General features: G+C 33.9%; 1 protein-coding gene across 1 annotated transcript in view; it reads right to left on the bottom strand.

Moving 5' to 3' along the window:
* gpc6a (glypican 6a) overlaps positions 1-14,548 on the bottom strand; it is a 417,616-nt gene extending 403,068 nt beyond the window's left edge. Inside the window, exon 1 of the mRNA XM_061974738.2 lies at positions 14,298-14,548. Within this exon, the coding sequence (XP_061830722.1) occupies positions 14,298-14,454 (157 nt within the window). The 5' untranslated portion in view covers positions 14,455-14,548. The remainder of the gene's footprint in view (positions 1-14,297) is intronic.
* Between the last annotated feature and the right edge of the window lie 9,311 nt (positions 14,549-23,859).

Genomic DNA, 23,859 nt, shown 5'->3' with positions numbered 1-23,859 from the left:
GAAAAAAATCAACCAAAATATAATGTTATAATGAAACTTTTTCAAAACCGGTTACAGGTTAGAAATGTTAGTCCTGGTTGCATGGAGATGGCCTAAAATGTCTGATATGACCCAATCCAAACAACCTTCCCTAGTCATGGGGCAGGGGGAAAAAAATCTACCAATATATAATGTTATAATGAAACTTTTTCAAAACTGGTTACAGGTTAGAAAAGTTATTTCTGGTTGCATGGAAATGGCCTAAAAATGTCTTATATGACCCAATCCAAACAACATTCCCTAGTCATGGGGCAGAAAAAAAAATCAACCAAAATATAATGTTATAATGAAACTTTTTCAAAACCGGTTAGAAAATGTATTTATGGTTGCATGGAGTTGGCCTAAAAATGTCTTATATGACCCAATCCAAACAATCTTCCCTAGTCATGGGGCAGGACAAAAAAATAAACCAATATATAATGTTATAATGAAACTTTTTCAAAACTGGTTACAGGTTAGAAAAGTTATTTCTGGTTGCATTGAGATGGCCTAAAAATGTCTTATATGACCCAATCCAAACAACCTTCCCTAGTCATGGGGCAGGAAAAAAAATTAACCAATATACAATGTTATAATGAAACATTTTCAAAACCGGTTACAGGTTAGAAATGTTAGTCCTGGTTGCATGTAGATGGCCTAAAAATGTCTTCTATGACCCAATCCAAACAACCTTCCCTAGTCATGGGGCAGGGGAAAAAATCAACCAATATATAATGTTATAATGAAACTTTTTCAAAACTGGTTACAGGTTAGAAAAGTTATTTCTGGTTGCATGGAAATGGCCTAAAAATGTTTTCTATGACCCAATCGAAACAACATTCCCTGGTCATGGGGCAGAAAAAAAAATCAACAAATATATAATGTTGTAATGAAACTTTTTCAAAACCGGTTACAGGTTAGAAATGTTAGTCCTGATTGCATGGAAATGGCCTAAAAATGTCTTACATTACCCAATCCAAACAACCTTCCCTAGTCATGGGGCAGGGGAAAAAATCAATCAATATATAATGTTAAAATTAAACTTTTTCAAAACCGGTTACAGGTTAGAAATGTTAGTCCTGGTTGCATGGAGATGGCCTAAAATGTCTTATATGACCCAATCCAAACAACCTTCCCTAGTCATGGGGCAGGACAAAAAAATAAACCAATATATAATGTTAAAATGAAACTTTTTCAAAACCGGTTACAGGTTAGAAATGTTAGTCCTGGTTGCATGGAGATGGCCTAAAATGTCTTATATGACCCAATCCAAACAACCTTCCCTAGTCATGGGGCAGGACAAAAAAATAAACCAATATATAATGTTATAATGAAACTTTTTCAAAACTGGTTACATGTTAGAAATGTTATTCCTAGTTGCATGGAGTTGGCCTAAAAATGTTTTCTATGACCCAATCGAAACAACCTTCCCTAGTCATGGGGCAGGAAAAAAAATCAACCAAAATATAATGTTATAATGAAACTTTTTCAAAACCGGTTACAGGTTAGAAAAGTTATTTCTGATTGCATGGAAATGGCCTAAAAATGTCTTATATGACCCAATCCAAACAACCTTCCCTAGTCATGGGGCATGAAAAAAAATCAATCAATATATAATGTTATAATGAAACATTTTCAAAACTGGTTACATGTTAGAAATGTTATTCCTGGTTGCATGGAGATGGCCTAAAAATGTTTTCTATGACCCAATCGAAACAACCTTCCCTGGTCATGGTGCAGGAAAAAAAATCAACAAATATATAATGTTATAATGAAACATTTTCAAAACCGGTTACAGGTTAGAAATGTTAGTCCTGATTGCATGGGAATGGCCTAAAAATGTCTTATATGATCCAATCCAAACAACCTTCCCTAGTCATGTGGCAGGGAAAAAAAATCAACAAATATATAATGTTATAATGAAACTTTTTCAAAACCGGTTACAGGTTAGAAATGTTAGTCCTGATTGCATGGGAATGGCCTAAAAATGTCTTATATGATCCAATCCAAACAACCTTCCCTAGTCATGTGGCAGGGAAAAAAAATCAACCAATATATAATGTTATGATAAAAAGTTTTCAAAACTGGTTACAGGATAGAAAAGCTATTTCTGGTTGCATGGAGATGGCCTGAAAATATATTTAAAAAAATGTATTCTCCTTTTAAAAAAATAAAATCAAAAATTAAAATATTTTAAAAATAAAAATAAATTTTAATCGATTAAGAATCAGCATTAATAAGAATTGTGATTCTGAATACATTTTTTGTGCACCCCTAATTATCACGACTATCATTACTTACATTGTATTGTAGAAATGTGTCATTTCTACACTAATGTCCTTGAAGGTTATTTGTTGTGTTTACTCATTACTAGTTTGCTACTCACGAGCCATGAATCATTTCCATTCGTGTGAAGGCTGAGATATTATTTTTAGTCCTTTCCCGATGCCTACGTTGATTCCCTCATGACCGGGGCTGACTGCAGGAAAATGAAACCGACTGAACAACGCCGTGTGTCGCTGACGGGACGCCGTGACTCATGATCAGTCTTTGAATCTGCCAAGTCGCCCTGCAAGGAACGACTTCAGGCTCACTGTGCGCCGACAAAACACTCCTTATCAGATGCAAGGCCTGGCGAATGCGAAGAACTCTCAGTCAGCTGAGTTGAAGCTGCAACAATAACTCCAGTCTGTTCAGCCTGGGAACGTACGACATACATTTAAGCCTCCTTGAAATGCGGTTAGCCGTTTCGAACACATGACACTGACTCACTGTTGATAACGCGTGAAGCACTCGCACTTCTGCCAGCTACTTTAACACAAAATGGGTGCATTAATTATTTTTATTTTTTTTAAAAACACCCCACTGTTTTCGGTCACACAGATCATGGCACCTACACGCCACCGCTCTCATGTACGCTCATCCATGCAAAAACTATGTTTGTGTATTTAAAGATCCAGGCACTCCAGGCAGTCTGGATTGCATCATTTTCAGCTGTGCATTAACGCACTGGAGAGGGGTACTTTTTTGGCACCGACTAAAACCGGCCGGTGTCCAAACTACAGCCCAGTAAACGGCACGACTTCAATAATGGCGGGGAGCGGTGTAGTCATATCATATACAAATAGAGAATTGTCTAAAAGCTACCATTTTATCAACATCTGCTGGCCAATGAAAGTTACTCAACCATTAAGTGTACTTGCAAGGACATAGAGCACAGCATTTATACGACCCAATCCAAACAACCTTCCCTAGTCATGGGAAAAAAATCAACCAGCACAAAAAAAATCAATAAACACGGTCACACATAACACAACCTGCTTATAGAACTTTGTAGATATTATAATAAATGTCCAATCAACTTCTTTTTTTTTTTTATTAAAAAGTTACTTATCATAACTCAACTTTTTGGTTAAATAATTCAACGCAAAAGTTGGGTTTAAAAAATTAACCCAAACTGTTGAGATAAAATAACTCAAATAAGGGGTTTGTCCTTTTCTGAACTGGTAGATGGGTTATGTTTTAACCCAATATTTTTAGTGTGTATATATATATATATATATATATATATATATATATATATATATATGTATATATATATATATATATATATATTGATTTTATTTTTCTGCACAAATATATACATATATATATATATATATATATATATATATATATATATATATATATATATATAGGGAAGGTTGTTTGTATATACATACAGTATATACAAATATATATATTTATATATATATATATTTGTATATACTGTATGTATATACAAACAACCTTCCCTAGTCATTGTGCAGAAAAATAAAATCAATAAATAAACAATAAACAAATATAATATATATATATATATATATATATATATATATATATATATATATATATATATATATATATATATATATATATATATATATATAGTTACTTTCCATGCAGTCAGTTTTCGGCCAACCTGGACACATTTTTTAATCCCAATGTGGCACCCCAGTCAAAAAGTTTGGACACCCTTGCTCTCAGCAATATGGCAATTTCCAATGCCAACAAAGCAATAGACTCAAAAATAAATAAATAAATTATTTTTTGTCCTCAAAATTCTGCACACAATACCCCATAATGACAATGTCAAAAAAAAAGCTTTTTGCAAATGTATTAATAAAAATAAAAAAATGACATCACTTGTACAGTACTTCACTTTATCCACATTTTGTTATGTTACAGCCTTATTCTAAAATGGAATAAATTCATGTTTGTCCTCAAAATTCTGCACAAAATACCCCATAATGACAATGTCAAAAAAAAGCTTTTTGCAAATGTATTAAAAAAATAAAACAAAAACTATCAGGACAAAAAACGAATCACGGGCTTTTCCCTGACAAAATCCCAGATTTCCCTGAATTCCAGGTTTTCCCCATTCAAAATGAATTGGCCATTTTTCAAACTTCCCACCATTTTCAACCGATTCAAATCATTCCACCTTCCAACACATTCCACCATCCTGGAAATTTAAACGACTTTGTTTCCCAAGTTTTAAAAAAAATTCCAGGATTTTCCAGAATTCCTGATATTCCAAAGCCCTATTTCCAGCCTTTTTTTCTGGCGATTGATTACTCCTTCCACATTTTTCAGTCCTCTTAAACCGTTCCACCGTCAAAGCATTCCTCTTAATCAGGACAAAAAATGAATGGCGGGCTTTTCCTTGACAAATTCCCAGATTTCCCTGAATTCTAGGTTTTCCCCATTCAAAATGAATTGGCCATCTTTCAAGCTTCCCACCATTTCCGCGTTTTTCAACCGATTCAAGCCATTCCACCTTCAACACATTCCACCATCCTAGAAATTTAAACAACTTTTTTTCCCAAGTTCAAAAAAATTCCCGGATTTTCGAGAATTCCTGGTTTTCCAAAGCTCTATTTCCACCATTTTTTCTGGCAACTACTCCTTCCACATTTTTCACCCAATTTGAACCGTTCCGACTTCAAACTGTTCAGCCTATTCGGGTATCGCGGGCTTTTTCTTGAAAAATCCCCCCAAATTCCCAGATTTCCCAGAATCCCAGGTTTTTCCCATTCAAAATAAATTGGCCATTTTTCAAACTTACCACCATTTCCGCATTTTTCAACCGATTCAAACCATTCCACCGTCCAACACATTTCACCATCCTGGAAATTTAAACGACTTTGTTTCCCAAGTTTTAAAAAAATTCCAGGATTTTCCAGAATTCCTGATATTCCAAAGCCCTATTTCCAGCCTTTTTTTCTGGCGATTGATTACTCCTTCCACATTTTTCAGTCCACATAAACCGTTCCACCGTCAAAGCATTCCTCTTAATCAGGACAAAAAATGAATGGCGGGCTTTTCCTTGACAAATTCCCAGATTTCCCTGAATTCTAGGTTTTCCCCATTCAAAATGAATTGGCCATCTTTCAAGCTTCCCACCATTTCCGCATTTTTCAACCGATTCAAGCCATTCCACCTTCAACACATTCCACCATCCTAGAAATTTAAACAACTTTTTTTCCCAAGTTCAAAAAAATTCCAGGATTTTCAAGAATTCCTGGTTTTCCAAAGCTCTATTTCCACCCTTTTTTCTGGCAACTACTCCTTCCACATTTTTCACCCGATTTGAACCGTTCCGACTTCAAACTGTTCAGCCTATTCGGGTATCGCGGGCTTTTTCTTGAAAAATCCCACCAAATTCCCAGATTTCCCAGAATTCCAGGTTTTTCCCATTCAAAAATGAATTGGCCATTTTTCAAACTTCCCACCATTTCCAAATTTTTCAACCGATTCAAACCATTCCACCTTCCAACACATTCCACCATTCTGGAAATGTAAACAATTTTTTTTCCCAAGTTCAAAAAAATTCCAGGATTTTCCAGAATTCCTGGTTTTCCAAAGCCCTATTTCCACCCTTTTTTCTGGTGATTAATTACTCCTTCCACATTTTTCAACCTACTGTTCCACTGTCAAAACATCCCTCTTATTCAGAACAAAAAACGAATTGCGGGCTTTTTCTTGACAAATTCCAAAAATTCTCAGGTTTCCCCAAATTCAAGGTTTTTCCCATTCAAAATGAATTGGCCATTTTTCAAGCTTCCCACCATTTCCGCATTTTTCAACCGTTTCAAACCATTCCACCTTCAACACATTCCACCATCCTGGAAATTTAAACAACTTTTTTTTCCCAAGTTCCAAAAAATTCCAGGATTTTCCAGAATCCCTGGTTTTCCAAAGCCCTATTTCTACCCTTTTTTCTGGCGACTACACCTTCCACATTTTTCACCCGATTCAAATCGTTCCAACTTCAAACTGTTCAGCCTATATCGGGAATCGCGGGCTTTTTCTTGACAAATTCCCCCAAAATTCCCAGATTACCCAGAATTCCATTTTTTTCCTATTCAAAATGAATTGGCCATTTTTCAAACTTCCCACCATTTCCGCATTTTTCAAACCGATTCAAACCATTCCACCTTCCAACACATTCCACCATTCTGGAAATTTAAACAATAAAATTTCCCAACAAATTTCAGTCCTGAGCAAAAATGTCAAACATATATATTTTATATTCTCTGCTCAAACTTCCCAATAAACTTCATTCCTAAACAAAAATATCGAATGGTAATGATTTTTGTTTGTTTTATATATTTTTTCTCTAATATTTTCCAGTAAACTTCAGTCTTAAACAAAAATGTCAAACACGTAATGTTTAATTATTTACATTTTTTTTTTTTTTTTTTTTTACTTTTTTTGATCATATTTTCCAATAAACATTAGTCCTAAACAAAACTATCAAACAGGTAATGTTGTTTTTTTTGTTTTGTTTTGTTTTGTTTTTTTGCTTTTTTGATACCATTTCCCAATAAACTTTAGTCCTAGACAAACATATCAAACAGGTAATGTTTTTTTGTGTGTGTTTTTTTTTGTTTGTTTTTCTTTTACAAAATTTTGCTCAAAATTCCCGATAAATTTCAGTCCTGAACAAAATATCGAACATGGATTTTGTTTTTCACATTTTCTGCTCAAACTTCCCAATAAACTTCATTTCTAAACAAAAATATCGAATGGAAATGTTTTTTGTTTGTTTTATATCATTTTTTTTCTAATATTTTCCAATAAACTTCAGTCTTAAACAAAAATGTCAAACACGTAATGTTTTATTTTTGTATTTTTTAAAACTTTTTAGAAAAATCTTATTTCCCAATAAACTTTAGTCCTAAACAAAACTATCAAACAGGTAATGTTTAATGGTTTTTTTTATTATTATTTTTTGTACTTTTTTTGATACAATTTCCCAATCAACTTTAGTCCTAAACAAAAATATCAAACAGTTAATGGTTTTTGTTTGTTTTATATATTTTTTCTGTAATATTTTCCAGTAAACTTCAGTCTTAAACAAACATATCAAACACTTAATGTTTGTTAAAATTCCAGGATTTTCCAGAATTCCTGGTTTTCCAAAGCCCTATTTCCACCCTTTTTTTTCTGGTGATTGATTACTCCTTCCACATTTTTCAACCCACTTAAACTGTTCCACCGTCAAAACATTCCTCTTAATCAGGACAAAAACCGAATTGCGGGCAGTACTTCACTTTATCCACATTTTGTTATGTTACAGTCTTATTCCAAAATGGAAAAAAATCATGTTTGTCCTCAAAATTCTGCACACACTACGCCATAATGACAATGTCAAAAAAAACTTTTTGCAAATGTATTAAAAAATTATAAAATAAAAAAACTATGACATCACATTGTGCTTCACTTTATCCACATTTTGTTATGTTACAGCCTTATTCTAAAATGGAATTAATTATTTTTTGTCCTCAAAATTCTGCACACAATACCCCATAATGACAATGTCAAAAAAAAAAAGCTTTTTTTGCAAATGTATACCCATCCCTATCCTTGACCTGGGATAGGCTCCAGCTCAACCACGACAGGAGAAGAACGAATGACTTGGATTCAGTGATTTATGATTTGAAATCAATTAAAAATGCAACACAGCCTGCTCCCTGTTTGTGATCATTACTGCCTAACATTGCCAATTATCAATGCACTATTTATTTATTTTCCTTTAATCCGAGGCCACACCGTAATTAACTGTCCCTGCGCGTGAAGTATACACTCTCCACTGCCTAATCTGCTTCCCTGCTTAGACCATAAATGTGATTACTGCCACATAAGAGATAATAAAACCTCATATCTGTGCTGTTCCAAAGAGCATGAATTAAAAACTAAGCTGTAGCCTTGAGGACTCTCAACAAAAAAAAGAGCTAAGAAGCCACGTGCGGAAGGAAATATTCGGTGGCGAGTGCATACAGCCCCCTGCTGGTACACACACACTTGTGTGTGTTGCATGTCTCACACAGCAAGGTCTGCTGTTGAATGTGTGCAACAGGTGCTGACTGTTGTTTTTTTTTAAATAGTCTTTTATTTTGTTTCGCTAACCTTTATTTACCCAGTCTCTCTTTACACCGCGCTGGCAGCCGAGTGGCGAGTCTTGCCCAAGGACACGACGGCAGCGACTGCGACCAGCTGGATTGGTACCAGGAAGCTTTCAGGTTTCTGGGCGACCATCTGTTTTGACTTCTGGGGCTGGGTAGTACTGATTAAGCTCTCCATTTATTGTGGAGCAGGTTTGAAAACTAACTAATACTTGCAATAAAAATACATTATGGACTTTAGGTTAAATAAACCTCTGACTTTTTTGGTTCTTTCAGCTGTTTTTTTGGCCATAATTTCTGTTGTGTTACTCCATTATGCAGGATTTTAGCCTAAGAACTGTACTTTTACAAAAGTCAATTATTTTACAGATGTTCCATTTACTGGCAGATATTGGACAATATCCCCTATAACCAGTCAAAGGTCATACAACATTTTTATTTTTACTTTTGTTTGCTCAAATATCTCAACTGACTTTATTTTTGTAACCTGTTGAAAGCCTTTTAATCAAATGATAACACAGTTGTCAATGATTATACATTTGCATAGCAATAGTTATTTTACTAATATAATAAACCTGCAAGATTTTCTGGTCAAAAAGGCTTTAAAAGGGTCAAAATATATATTGCAAGTTTGATCTGTTTTGCAGGACTTAAGTTTATTGGGAAATTTGAGCAGAAAATGTGGAAAAAAAAAACAAACACATGTTTGATATGTTGTTTAGGACTGCAATTTATCGGGAACTTTGAGCAAAAATTTGTAAAAAAAAAAAAAAAAAAAAAAAACACAATAAAAAAACTAACTGTTTGATATTTTTGTTTAGCACTTAACTTTATTTTCGAAAAGGTATCAAAAAAAGTAAAAAATAAAATAAAAAAATTAAAAATTAAAACATTAAACATTACCTGATTTGTAGTTTTGTTTAGGACTAAAGTTTATTGGGAAATATGATCAAAAAAAGTTTAAAAAAAATAATAATAATAATAAAATAAAATATTACGTGTTTGATATTTTTGTTTAAGATTGAAGTTTATTGGAAAATATTAGAGACAAAATATACAAAACAAACAAAAAACATTACCATTCGATATTTTTGTTTAGGACTGAAATTTATTGGGAATTTTGAGCAAAAATTTGTAAAAAAAAATAAATAAAATAAAAAATAAAAAAAACAGTACCTGTTTGATATTTTTGTTTAGGACTAAAGTTTATTGGGAAATGGTATCAAAAAGAGGAAAAAAATAATTAAAAAAAACATTAAACATTACCTGTTTAATAGTTTTGTTTAGGACTGAAGTTTATTTGGAAATATGATCAAAATAAGTTAAAAAAAAATACAAAAATAAAACATTATGTGTTTGATATTTTTGTTCAAGATTGAAGTTTACTAGAAAATATTACTGAAAAAATATATAAAACAAACAAAAAACATTACCTGTTTGATATTTTTCTTTAGGACTAAAGTTTATTGGGAAATGGTATCAAAAAAGTAAAAAAAAATCACTAAAAAAACATTAAACATTACCTGTTTAATAGTTTTGTTTAGGACTAAAGTGTATTGGGAAATATGATCAAAAAAAGTTTTAAAAAAAAAAGTTAAATAATAAAACATTACGTGTTTGACATTTTTGTTTAAGACTGAAGTTTATTGGAAAATATTAGAAAAAAATATATATAAAACAAACAAAAAACATTACCATTCGATATTTTTGTTTAGGAATGAAGTTTATTGGGAAGTTAGAGCATACTGTATATGTTTGAAAATATATGTTTGATATTTTTGTTCAGGACTGAAATTTGTTGGGAAATTGTATCGTTTAAATTTCCAGAATGGTGGAATGTGTTGGAAGGTGGAATGGTTTGAATCGGTTTGAAAAATGCGGAAATGGTGGGAAGTTTGAAAAATGGCCAATTCATTTTGAATAGGAAAAAACTGGAATTCTGGGTAATCTGGGAATTTGGGGGGAATTTGTCAAGAAAAGGCCCGCGATTCCCGATATAGGCTGAACAGTTTGAAGTTGGAACGGTTTGAATCGGGTGAAAAATGTGGAAGGTGTAGTCGCCAGAAAAAAGGGTAAAAATAGGGCTTTGGAAAACCAGGAATTCTGGAAAATCCTGGAATTTTTTGGAACTTGGGAAAAAAAGTTGTTTAAATTTCCAGGATGGTGGAATGTGTTGAAGGTGAAATGGTTTGAATCGGTTGAAAAATGTGGAAATGGTGGGAAGTTTGAAAAATGGTCAATTAATTTTGAATGGGGAGAACCTGGAATGCAGGGAAATCTGGGAATCTGTCAAGGAAAACCCCACGATTCATGTTTTGTCCTGATTAAGAGGAGTGATTTGGCAGTGGAATGGTTGAAGTGGGTTGAAACATGTGGAAGGAGTGGTCGCCAGAAAAAAGGGTGGAAATAGGGCTTTGGAATATCAGGAATTCTGGTAAATCCTGGAATTTTTTTTAACCTGGAAAAAACAGTAGTTTAAATTTCCAGGATGAGTGGAATGTGTTGGAAGGTGGAATGGTTTGAAAAGGTTGAAAAATGCGGAAATGGTTGGTAGTTTGAAAAATTGCCGATTCATTTTTGAATGGGAAAAACCTGGGATTCTGGGAAATCTGGGAATTTTTGGGAATTTGTCAAGGAAAAGCCCGCAATTCGTTTTTTTGTCCTGATTAAGAGGAGTGATTTGGCAGTGGAATGGTTGAAGTGGGTTGAAAAATGTGGAAAGAGTGGTCGCCAGAAAAATGGGTGGAAGTAGGGCTTTGGAATATCAGGAAGTCTGGAAAATCCTGGAATTTTTTTTTTACTTGGGAAACAAAGTCGTTTAAATTTCCAAGATGGTGGAATGTGGGAAAACACGGTACTTAAAATTTCCAGGATGAGTGGAATGTGTTGGAAGGTGGAATGGTTTGAATAGGTTGAAAAATGCGGAAATGGTTGGTAGTTTGAAAAATGGCCAATTCATTTTGAATGGGGAAAACCTAGAATTCAGGGATATCTGGGAATTTGTCAAGGAAAAGCCCGCCATTCTTTTTTTGTCCTGATTAAGAGGAATATTTTGACGGTGGAACGGTTTAAGTGGACTGAAAAATGTGGAAAGAGGAGTCGCCAGAAAAAAAGGGTGGAAATAAGGCTTTGGGGAACCAGGAATTCTGGAAAATCCTGGAATTCTTTTGAACTTGGGAAATAAAAATTGTTTACATTTCCAGAATGGTGGCATGTGTTGGAAGGTGGAATGGTTTGAATATGTTGAAAAATGCGGAAATGGTGGGAAGTTTGAAAAATGGCCAATTAATTTTGAATTGGAAAAACCTGGAAATTTTGGGGATTTGTCATGGAAAAACCTGGAAATTTTGGGGATTTGTCATGGAAAAACCCGTAATTCGTTTTTTGTCCTGATTAAGAGGAATGAATTGACGGTGGAACGGTTGAAGTGGGTTGAAAAATATGGAAGGAGTAAGTATGGAAGGAAATAGGGCTTTGGGGAACCAGGAATTCTGGAAAATCCTGGAAAAAAATTTAACCTGGAAAAAATGGTAGTTTAAATTCCAAGGATGAGTGGAATGTGTTGGAAGGTGGAATGGTTTGAATAGGTTGAAAAATGCGGAAATGGTTGGTAGTTTGAAAAATGGCCAATTCATTTTTGAATGGGAAAAACCTGGAATTTTGGGCAATCTGGGAATTTTTAGGGAACTTGTCAAGGAAAAGCCCGCAATTCGTTTTTTGTCCTTATTAAGAGGAGTGATTTGGCAGTGGAATGGTTGAAGTGGGTTGAAAAATGTGGAAGGAGTGGTCGCCAGAAAAAAGGGTGGAAATAGGGCTTTGGAATATCAGGAATTCTGGTAAATCCTGGATTTTTTTTTTTTTACTTGGGAAACAAAGTCGTTTAAATTTCCAGGATGGTGGAATGTGTTAATGGTGGAATGGTTTGGATAGGTTGAAAAATGCGGAAATGGTTGGTAGTTTGAAAAATGGCCAATTCATTTTTGAATGGGAAAACCTGGAATTCTGGGAAATCTGGGGAATTTTGGGGAATTTGTCAAGGAAAAGCCCGCAATTAGTTTTTTGTCCTGATTAAGAGGAGTGATTTGGCAGTTGAATGGTTGAAGTGGGTTGAAAAATGTGGAAAGAGTGGTCGCCAGAAAAATGGGTGGAAGTAGGGCTTTGGAATATCAGGAAGTCTGGAAAATCCTGGAATTTTTTTTTTACTTGGGAAACAAAGTCGTTTAAATTTCCAAGATGGTGGAATGTGTTGGAAGGTGGAATGGTTTGAATAGGTTGAAAAATGCGGAAATGGTTGGTAGTTTGAAAAATGGCCAATTCATTTTTGAATGGGGGAAACCTGGAATTCAGGGAAATCTGGGATTTTGTCAGGGAAAAGCCCACGATTCGTTTTTTGTCCTGATTACGAGGAATATTTTGACGGTGGAACGGTTTAAGTGGGTTGATAAATGTGGAAAGAGGAGTCGCCAGAAAAAAAGGGTGGAAATAAGACTTTGGGGAACCAGGAATTCTGGAAAATCCTGGAATTCTTTTGAACTTGGGGGAAAAAATGGTTTACATTTCCAGAATGGTGGCATGTGTTGGAAGGTGGAATGGTTTGAATCGGTTGAAAAATGCAGAAATGGTGGGAAGTTTGAAAAATGGCCAATTCATTGTGAATTGGAAAAACTTAGAATGTTGGGAAACCTGGGAATTTTGGGGATTTGTCATGGAAAAACCCGCAATTCGTTTTTTGTCCTGATTAAGAGGAATGTTTTGACGGTGGAACAGTTTAAGTGGGTTGAAAAATGTAGAAGGAGTAATCAATCACCAGAAAAAAAGGGTGGAAATAGGGCTTTGGAAAACCAGGAATTCTGGAAAATCCTGGAATTTTGTTGAACTTAGGAGAAAAAATCGTTACATTTCCAGAACGGTGTAATGTGTTGGAAGGTGGAATGGTTTGAATCGGTTGAAAAATTTGGAACTGGTGGGAAGTTAGAAAAATGGCAAATTCATTTTTGAATGGGAAAAACCTGGCATTCTGGGAAATCTGGGATTTTGTCAGGGAAAAGCCTGCGATTCGTTTTTTGTCCTGATTAAGAGGAATATTTTGACGGTGGAACGGTTGAAGTGGGTTGATAAATGTGGAAGGAGGAGTCGCCAGAAAAAAAGGGTGGAAATAAGGCTTTGGAGAACCAGGAATTCTGGAAAATCCTGGAATTGTTTTTAACCTGGAAAAAACAGTAGTTTAAATTTCCAGGATGAGTGGAATGTGTTGGAAGGCGGAATGGTTTGAATAGGTTGAAAAATGCGGAAATGGTTGGTAGTTTGAAAAATGGCCAATTCATTTTTGAATGGGAAAAACCTGGAATTCTGGGAAATCTGGGGAATTTTGGGGAATTTGTCAAGAAAAAGCACGCAATTTCCGATATAGGCTGAACAGTTTGAAGTCGGAATGGTTTGAATCGGGTGAAAAAATGTGGAAGGTAGCGCTCGCCAAAACCTGTAGAAGAGGTTTTGTGTGAATGCTTTGGAACGTCCTGTTTAGTATTACTGTGTAGTAATACTGTATATTATTATTGTATAGTATTACTGTATAGTATTACTGTGTAGTATTACTGTGTAGTAATACACAACAATCTGCATAGTTGCATGGATCTTCCTTATAAAGCTTTGAACAAATGAAAAGTGATCATTACTTCAGCTGACGCAGATGTTTATTTTATGGCACTGTTGCAGGGCAAGAGCTTGCTGGGGACGGACACACAGGTTGAGGTTGCGCGTGCAGAGAAGAAAGACAACGCGCGCAAATTGACGCCGATGACGACATTGATGATGATGAATGGTCCTCACCTGATATTTCCTGGTGTGGAACGTTGACGAGACCGAATCCTTTGGCGTGATAAGCTTGTCGAACTTCGCTGCAGCTCCGCGCTTTGATGTCACCGCCGGCAGCCGCGGCCAGCAGCAGCGGCCACAGAGTCCACGCAATCCCTCGCAGGCTCCACATCGCAACGAGACCAGGCGTGGAATCCTCGGGAACCAAAAAATAAATAGATAAAAAAAAATCCAGCAGGATGCTTTAAGAAGAAGAAGAAGAAGAAGGAGAATGGGTCGTCATGCGTCCCTCGTCCGCGTCATGAGACGCCAACTTGTGCAGCCGCCGACGTGTCAGCGCGGAGTGGAGCGACGTGGGGGAAATGAGACAGGCACTGTGGGCAGAGAGAGCGCAAACAAGGGCAGGGCAAAACGTGGAGTGGAGTGTCCGCCACTTGATCAGAAGAAAAAGAAGATGAGCAGGAGCACAGCAAGTCCACAGCGGTGTTGTTTGTTGCTCGTCCTCAATACGCACTGCACGCGTCTGCGGCGCGCAGTGGGGCTGCGATGTCCGACATGTGGGCGACGCCAACAACATTCCCACGCAACACGCTCGGTGCTGCACACTGGCCACAACATTAGGGACACCAGCACAATCAGGAGTACGTGCGTGGAAAAGTGAGCAGGGACGCGCGCAGACATTTGAGGGGGGGGGGGAGGGTGCTCAAGCCCGAAAAAGGGCACCCATCCCGAATGAATATATATATATATATATATATATATATATATATATATATATATATATATATATATATATATATATATATATATATATATATATATACTATGAAATCACATATACAGGGCATCTGGAAAGTATTCACAGTACTTCACTTTAACCATATTTTGTTATGTTACAGCCTTATTCTAAATTGGAATAAATTCATTTTTATCCTCAAAATTCTGCACACAATAGCCCATAATGACAATGTTCAAAAAAGCTTTTTGCACATGTATTGAAAAAAAAAACAACAACTTGGAAATCACATTTACGGGGCATCTGGGAAGTATTCACAGTACTTCACTTCATCCACATTTTATGCTACAGCCTTTTTCTAAAATGGAATAAATACATTTTTGTCCTCAAAACTCTACAAAAATACCCCATAATAAACATGTCAAAAAAGAGTTTTTTTGCAATTTTATTAAAAATAAAAACACTAAGAAATCCCATATACAAGGCATTTGAAAAGTTAAAGTTAAAAAATTAAAGTACCAATGATTGTCACACACACACTAGGTGTGGCAAAATTATTCTCTGTATTTGACCTATCACCCTTGATCACCCCCTGGGAGGTGAGGGGAGCAGTGGACAGCAGCGGTGGCCACGCCCGGGAATCATTTTTGGTGATTTAACCCCCAATTCCAACCCTTGATGCTGAGTGCCAAGCAGGGTATTCACGGTACTTCACTTTATTCACATTTTGTTATGTTACAGCCTTATTCTAAAATGGAATAAATTCATTTTTGTCCTCAAAATTCTGCACACAATACCCCAGAATGACAATGTCAAAAAAAGCTTTTTGAAAATGTATTACAAATAAAAAAAACAACTATTAAACCACATGTACAGTCCATCTGGAAAGTTTTCACAGTATTTTTGCTTTATCCACATTTTATGTTACAGCCTTATTCTAAAATGGAATAAATGTTATAGCCTTATTCTAAAATGGAAGAAATTAATTTTTGTCCTCAAAATTCTGCACACAATAGCCCATAATGACAATGTCCAAAAAAGCTTTTTGCACATGTATTGAAAAAAAAAAACAACAACTTGGAAATCACATATACGAGGCATCTGGAAAGTATTCACAGTACTTCACTTCATCCACATTTTATGTTACAGCCTTATTCTAAAATGGAATAAATACATTTTTGTCCTCAAAATTCTACAAAAATAACCCATAATAAACAAGTCGAGAAAGAGGTTTTTTTGCAATTTTATTAAAAATAAAAACGCTAAGAAATCCCATATACAGGGCATTTGGAAAGTATTCACGGTACTTCACTTTATTCACATTTTGTTATGTTACAGCCTTATTCCAAAATGGAATAAATTCATTGTTGTCCTCAAAATTCTGCACACAATACCCCATAATGACAATGTCAAAAAAAGCTTTTTGCACATATATGTAAAAAAAACAAAAAACTTTGAAATCACATGTACGGGGCATCTGGAAAGTATTCACAGTACTTCACTTAATCCACATTTTATGTTACAGCCTTATTCTAAAATGGAATAAATACATTTTTGTCCTCACAATTCTACAAAAATACCCCATAATAAACATGTCAAAAAATATTTTTTTTGCTATTTTATTAAAAATGAAAACACTAAGAAATCCCATATACAGGGCATTTGGAAAGTATTCACGGTACTTCACTTCATTCACATTTTGTTATGTTACAGCCTTATTCCAAAATGGAATAAATTCATTTTTGTCCTCAAAATTCTGCACACAATGCCCCATAATGACAATGTCCAAAAAAAAGTTGTTTGCAAACGTATTAAAAAAAAAACTATGAAATCACATGTATTGTATTTTTCAGAGTATAAGTCGCACCGGAGTATAAGTCGCACCTGCCGAAAATGCATAATAAAGAAGGAAAAAAACATATATAAATCGCACTGGAGCCCGGACAAACTATGAAAAAAACTGTGAATTATAGTCCGAAAAATACGGTACATGGCATCTGGAAAGTATTCACAGTACTTCACTTTATCCACATTTTATGTTACAGCCTTATTCTAAAATGGAATAAATACATTTTTGTCCTCAAAATTCTACAAAAATACCCCATAATAAACATGTCAAAAAATAGTTTTTTTGCAATTTTATTAAAAATAAAAACGCTAAGAAATCCCATTTACAGGGCATTTGGAAAGTATTCACGGTACTTCACTTTATTCACATTTTGTTATGTTACAGCCTTATTCCAAAATAGAATAAATTCATTTTTGTCCTCAAAATTCTGCACACAATGCCCCATAATGACAATGTCAAAAAAAAGTTGTTTGCAAACGTATTAAAAAAAAAAACTATGAAATCACATGTACCGTATTTTTCGGAGTATAAGTCGCACCGGAGTATAAGTCGCACCTGCCGAAAATGCATAATAAAGAAGGAAAAAAACATATATAAATCGCACTGGAGCCCGGACAAACTATGAAAAAAACTGCGACTTATAGTCCGAAAAATACGGTACATGGCATCTGGAAAGTATTCACAGTACTTCACTTCATCCACATTTTATGTTACAGCCTTATTCTAAAATGGAATAAATACATTTTTGTCCTCAAAATTCTACAAAAATACCCCATAATAAACAAGTCAAGAAAGAGGTTTTTTTGCAATTTTATTAAAAATAAAAACGCTAAGAAATCCCATATACAGGGCATTTGGAAAGTATTCACGGTACTTCACTTTATTCACATTTTGTTATGTTACAGCCTTATTCTAAAATGGAATAAATACATTTTTGTCCTCCAAATTCTACAAAAATACCCCATAATAAACATGTCAAAAAAGAGTTGTTTTTGCAATTTTATTAAAAATAAAAACACTAAGAAATCCCATATACAGGGGCATTTGGAAAGTATTCACGGTATTTCACTTTATTCACATGTTGTTATGTTACAGCCTGTCATGACTTGGTCCTGAGTGTTTGCTTTTCCGGGATGCAACGGAAAGTTGGCTCGGGCGAGACGGGAATGTAAGTACATTTTTATTTAAACACTATAACTACAAAACAAGGAAGTAAACAAATGGCGCGCACAATGGCGGAGAACAAGCTATGAAACTAAAAAGACTATAAACATGGAACAAAAACTGACTTTGGCATGGGACATGAAGCAGGATCTAAGAGGATGAAGAGTGTGTAGAGCATAATTGTGGGATGTCGTCAGAACGACAAACTGAAAACAATTAACTTAAATACTATAGACATGATTAACGAAAACAGGTGCGTGACTCAAAACGTGAAACAGGTGCGTGACGTGACAGGTGAAAACTAATGGTTGCTATGGTGACAAAACAAAAGTGCACAAAAAGTCCAAAAACAAAACCGAACATGACTAAAACAAAAACATGATCACACAGACATGACACAGCCTTTTTCTAAAATGGAATAAATTCATTTTTGTCCTCAAAATTCTGCACACAATGCCCCATAATGACAATGTCCAAAAAAGCTTTTTGCACATATATTAAAAAAAACAACAACAACTTTGAAATCACATGTAAGGGGCATCTGGAAAGTATTCACAGTACTTCACTTTATCCACATTTTATGTTACAGCCTTATTCTAAAATGGAGTAAATTATTTTCTGTCCTCAAAATTCTGCACACAATACCCCATAATGACAACGTGCAAAAAATCTTTTTGCACATGTATTACAAATTTAAAAAATTATGAAATCACATGTACAGGGCATCTGGAAAGTATTCACAGTACTTCACTTCATCCACATTTTATGTTACAGCCTTATTCTAAAATGGAATAAATACATTTTTGTCCTCAAAATTCTACAAAAATACCCCATAATAAACATGTCAAAAAATATTTTTTTGCAATTTTATTAAAAATAAAAACACTAAGAAATCCCATATACAGGGCATTTGGAAAGTATTCACGGTATTTCACTTTATTCACATTTTATGTTACAGCCTGTCATGACTTGGTCCTGAGTGTTTGCTTTTCCGGGATGCAACGGAAAGTTGGCTCGGGCGAGACGGGAATGTAAATACATTTTTATTTAAACACTATAACTACAAAACAAGGAAGTAAACAAAAGGCGCGCACAATGGCGGAGAACAAGCTATGAAACCAAAAAGACTATAAACATGGAACAAAAACTGACTTTGGCATGGGACATGAAGCAGGATCTAAGAGGATGAAGAGTGTGTAGAGCATAATTGTGGGATGTCGTCAGAACGACAAACTGAAAACAATGAACTTAAATACTATAGACATGATTAACGAAAACAGGTGCGTGACTCAAAACGTGAAACAGGTGCGTGACGTGACAGGTGAAAACTAATGGTTGCTATGGTGACAAAACAAAAGTGCACAAAAAGTCCAAAAACAAAACCGAACATGACTAAAACAAAAACATGATCACACAGACATGACACAGCCTTTTTCTAAAATGGAATAAATTCATTTTTGTCCTCAAAATTCTGCACACAATGCCCCATAATGACAATGTCCAAAAAAGCTTTTTGCACATATATTAAAAAAACAACAACAACTTTGAAATCACATGTAAGGGGCATCTGGAAAGTATTCACAGTACTTCACTTTATCCACATTTTATGTTACAGCCTTATTCTAAAATGGAATAAATTATTTTCTCTCCTCAAAATTCTGCACACAATACCCCATAATGACAACGTGCAAAAAATATTTTTGCACATGTATTACAAATTTAAAAAATTATGAAATCACATGTACAGGGCATCTGGAAAGTATTCACAGTACTTCACTTCATCCACATTTTATGTTACAGCCTTATTCTAAAATGGAATAAATACATTTTTGTCCTCAAAATTCTACAAAAATAACCCATAATAAAAAAGTAAAGAAAGAGGTTTTTTTGCAATTTTATTAAAAATAAAAATGCTAAGAAATCCCATATACAGGGCATTTGGAAAGTATTCACGGTACTTCACTTTATTTACATTTTGTTATGTTCCACCTTATTCCAAAATGGAATAAATTCATTGTTGTCCTCAAAATTCTGCACACAATTCCCAATAATGACAATGTCAAAAAAAAAGTTGTTTGCAAACGTATTAAAAAACAATTATGAAATCACATGTACATGGCATCTGGAAAGTATTCACAGTACTTCACTTCATCCACATTTTATGTTACAGCCTTATTCTAAAATGGAATAAATACATTTTTGTCCTCAAAATTCTAAAAAAAAATACCCCATAATAAACATGTCAAAAAAAAATTTTTTTGCAATTTTATTAAAAATAAAAACACTAAGAAATCCCATATACAGGGCATTTGGAAAGTATTCACGGTACTTCACTTTATTCACATTTTGTTATGTTACAGCCTTATTCCAAAATGGAATAAATTCATTTTTGTCCTCAAAATTCTGCACACAATACCCCATAATGACAATGTCAAAAAAAAGTTGTTTGAAAACATATTTTAAAAAAACTATGAAATCACATGTACCGTATTTTTTGGTGTATAAGTCGCACCGGAGTATAAGTCGCACCTGCCGAAAATGCATAATAAAGAAGGAAAAAAACATGTATAAATCGCACTGGAGCCCGGACAAACTCTGAAAAAAACTGCGACTTATAGTCCGAAAAATACTGTACATGGCATCTGGAAAGTATTCACAGTACTTCACTTCATCCACATTTTATGTTACAGTCTTATTCTAAAATGGAATAAATACATTTCTGTCCTCAAAATTTTACAAAAATAACCCATAATGAACAAGTCAAGAAAGTGTTTTTTTTTTGCAATTTTATTAAAAATAAAAACGCTAAGAAATCCCATATACAGGGCATTTGGAAAGTATTCATGGTACTTCACTTTATTCACATTTTGTTATGTTACAGCCGTATTCTAAATTGGAATAAATTCATTTTTGTCCTCAAAATTCTGCACACAATACGCCATAATGACAATGTCCAAAAAAGCGTTTTGCACATATATTAAAAAAAAACAACAACTTTGAAATCACATGTAAGGGGCATCTGGAAAGTATTCACAGTACTTCACTTTATCCACATTTTATGTTACAGCCTTGTTCTAAAATGGAATAAATTATTTTCTGTCCTCAAAATTCTGCACACAATACCCCATAATGACAACATGCAAAAAATATTTTTGCACATGTATTACAAATTAAAAAAATTATGAAATCACATGTACATGGCATCTGGAAAGTATTCACAGTACTTCACTTCATCCACATTTCATGTAACAGCCTTATTCTAAAAGGGAATAAATACATTTTTGTCCTCAAAATTCTACAAAAATAACCCATAATAAACAAGTCAAGAAAGAGTTTTTTTTTTGCAATTTTATTAAAAATAAAAACGCTAAGAAATCCCATATACAGGGCATTTGGAAAGTATTCACAGTATTTCACTGTATTCACATTTTGTTATGTTACAGCCTTATTCTAAAATGGAATTAATACATTTTTGTCCTCAAAATTCTACAAAAATACCCCATAATAAACATGTCAAAACATTTTATTTTTTTTGCAATTTTATTAAAAATAAAAACACTAAGAAATCCCATATACAAGGCATTTGAAAAGTTAAAATTTAAAAGTTAAAGTACCAATGATTGTCACACACACACTAGGTGTGGCGAAATTATTCTCTGTATTTGACCTATCGCCCTTGATCACCCCCTGGGAGGTGAGGGGAGCAGTGGGCAGCAGCGGTGGCCATGCCCGGGAATCATTTTTGGTGATTTAACCCCCAATTCCAACCCTTGATGCTGAGTGCCAAGCAGGGTATTCACGGTACTGCACTTTATTCACATTTTGTTATGTTACAGCCTTATTCTAAAATGGAATAAATTCATTTTTGTCCTCAAAATTCTGCACACAATACCCCAGAATGACAATGTCAAAAAAAGCTTTTTGAAAATGTATTACAAATTAAAAAAAAAACTATTAAACAGTCCATCTGGAAAGTATTCACAGTATTTTTTACTTTATCCACATTTTATGTTACAGCCTTATTCTAAAATGGAATAAATGTTACAGCCTTATTCTAAAATGGAATAAATTAATTTTTGTCCTCATAAATTCTGCACACAATAGCCCATAATGACAATGTCCAAAAAAGCTTTTTGCACATGTATTGAAAAAAAAAACAACAACTTGGAAATCACATATACGGGGCATCTGGAAAGTATTCACAGTACTTCACTTTATCCACATTGTATGTTACAGCCTTATTCTAAAATGGAATAAATACATTTTTGTCCTAAAAATTCTACAAAAATACCCCATAATAAACATGTCAAAAAATAGTTTTTTTGCAATTTTATTATAAATAAAAACACTAAGCAATCCCATATACAGGGCATTTGGAAAGTATTCACGGTACTTCACTTTATTCATATTTTGTTATGTTACAGCCTTATTCCAAAATGGAATAAATTCATTTTTGTCCTCAAAATTCTGCACACAATGCCCCATAATGATAATGTCAAAAAAAAGTTGTTTGCAAACGTATTAAAAAAAAAACTATGAAATCACATGTACCGTATTTTTCGGAGTATAAGTCGCACCGGAGTATAAGTCGCACCTGCCGAAAATGCATAATAAAGAAGGAAAAAAACATATATAAATCGCACTGGAGCCCGGACAAACTATGAAAAAAACTGCGACTTATAGTCCGAAAAATTCTGTACATGGCATCTGGAAAGTATTCACAGTACTTCACTTCATCCACAATTTATGTTACAGCCTTATTCTAAAATGGAATAAATACATTTTTGTCCTCAAAATTCTACAAAAATACCCCATAATAAACATGTCAAAAAATATTTTTTTTTAGAATTTTATTAAAAGTAAAAACACTAAGAAATCCCATATACAGGGCATTTGGAAAGTATTCACGGTATTTCATTTTATTCACATTTTGTTATGTTACAGCCTTATTCTAAAATGGAATAAATTCATTTTTTTCCTCAAAATTTTGCACACAATACCCTAGAATGACAATGTCAAAAAAAAGCTTTTTGAAAATGTATTACAAATTTAAAAAAACAACTATTAAACCACATGTACAGTCTATCTGGAAAGTATTCACAGTATTTTTACTTTATCCACATTTTATGTTACAGCCTTATTCCAGAATGGAATAAATTAATTTTTAACCTCAAAATTCTGCACACAATACCCCATAATGACAATGTCCAAAAAAGCTTTTTGCACATGTATTTAAAAAAAAAAAAAACAACTTTGAAATCACATGTACGGGGCATCTGGAATGTATTCACAGTACTTCACTTTATCCACATTTTATGTTACAGCCTTATTCTAAAATGGAATAAATGTTACAGCCTTATTCTAAAATGGAATAAATTAATTTTTGTCCTCAAAATTCGACAAACAATGCCCCATAATAAACATGTCAAAAAATAGTTGTTTTGCAAATGTATTAAAAATCACATATAAAGGGCATCTGGAAAGTGTACACAGTACTTCATTTCATCCACATGTTGTTTTTTTATAAATTTTAAAATGGAATAAATTCATTGTTGTCCTCAAAATTCTGCACACAATGCCCCATAATGACAATGTCAAAAAAAAATTCTACAGATTTTTCCCAATTAATTAAAAATGAAAAAAAAATAGCCTCGTTTTATAATCTGCATTTCACAGTATTCATTTTTTACTTCATAATGCAAGATACACAAGAAATAAATACAAGATTCAGATGAACACATTTTTTAATACAAAATATAACTTGAAAAAACAAGCTTATTCAGTTTGAGTTGGAAAAAAAAAAGCTCCAAAAACGAATGTAATAAAAA

The sequence above is a fragment of the Nerophis lumbriciformis genome, linkage group LG15 (assembly GCF_033978685.3).
Source record: "Nerophis lumbriciformis linkage group LG15, RoL_Nlum_v2.1, whole genome shotgun sequence".
NCBI lineage: Eukaryota > Metazoa > Chordata > Actinopteri > Syngnathiformes > Syngnathidae > Nerophis > Nerophis lumbriciformis.
The sequence above is the reverse complement of the archived record's forward strand: the minus strand, read 5'-3'. Positions and strand labels throughout refer to the sequence as shown.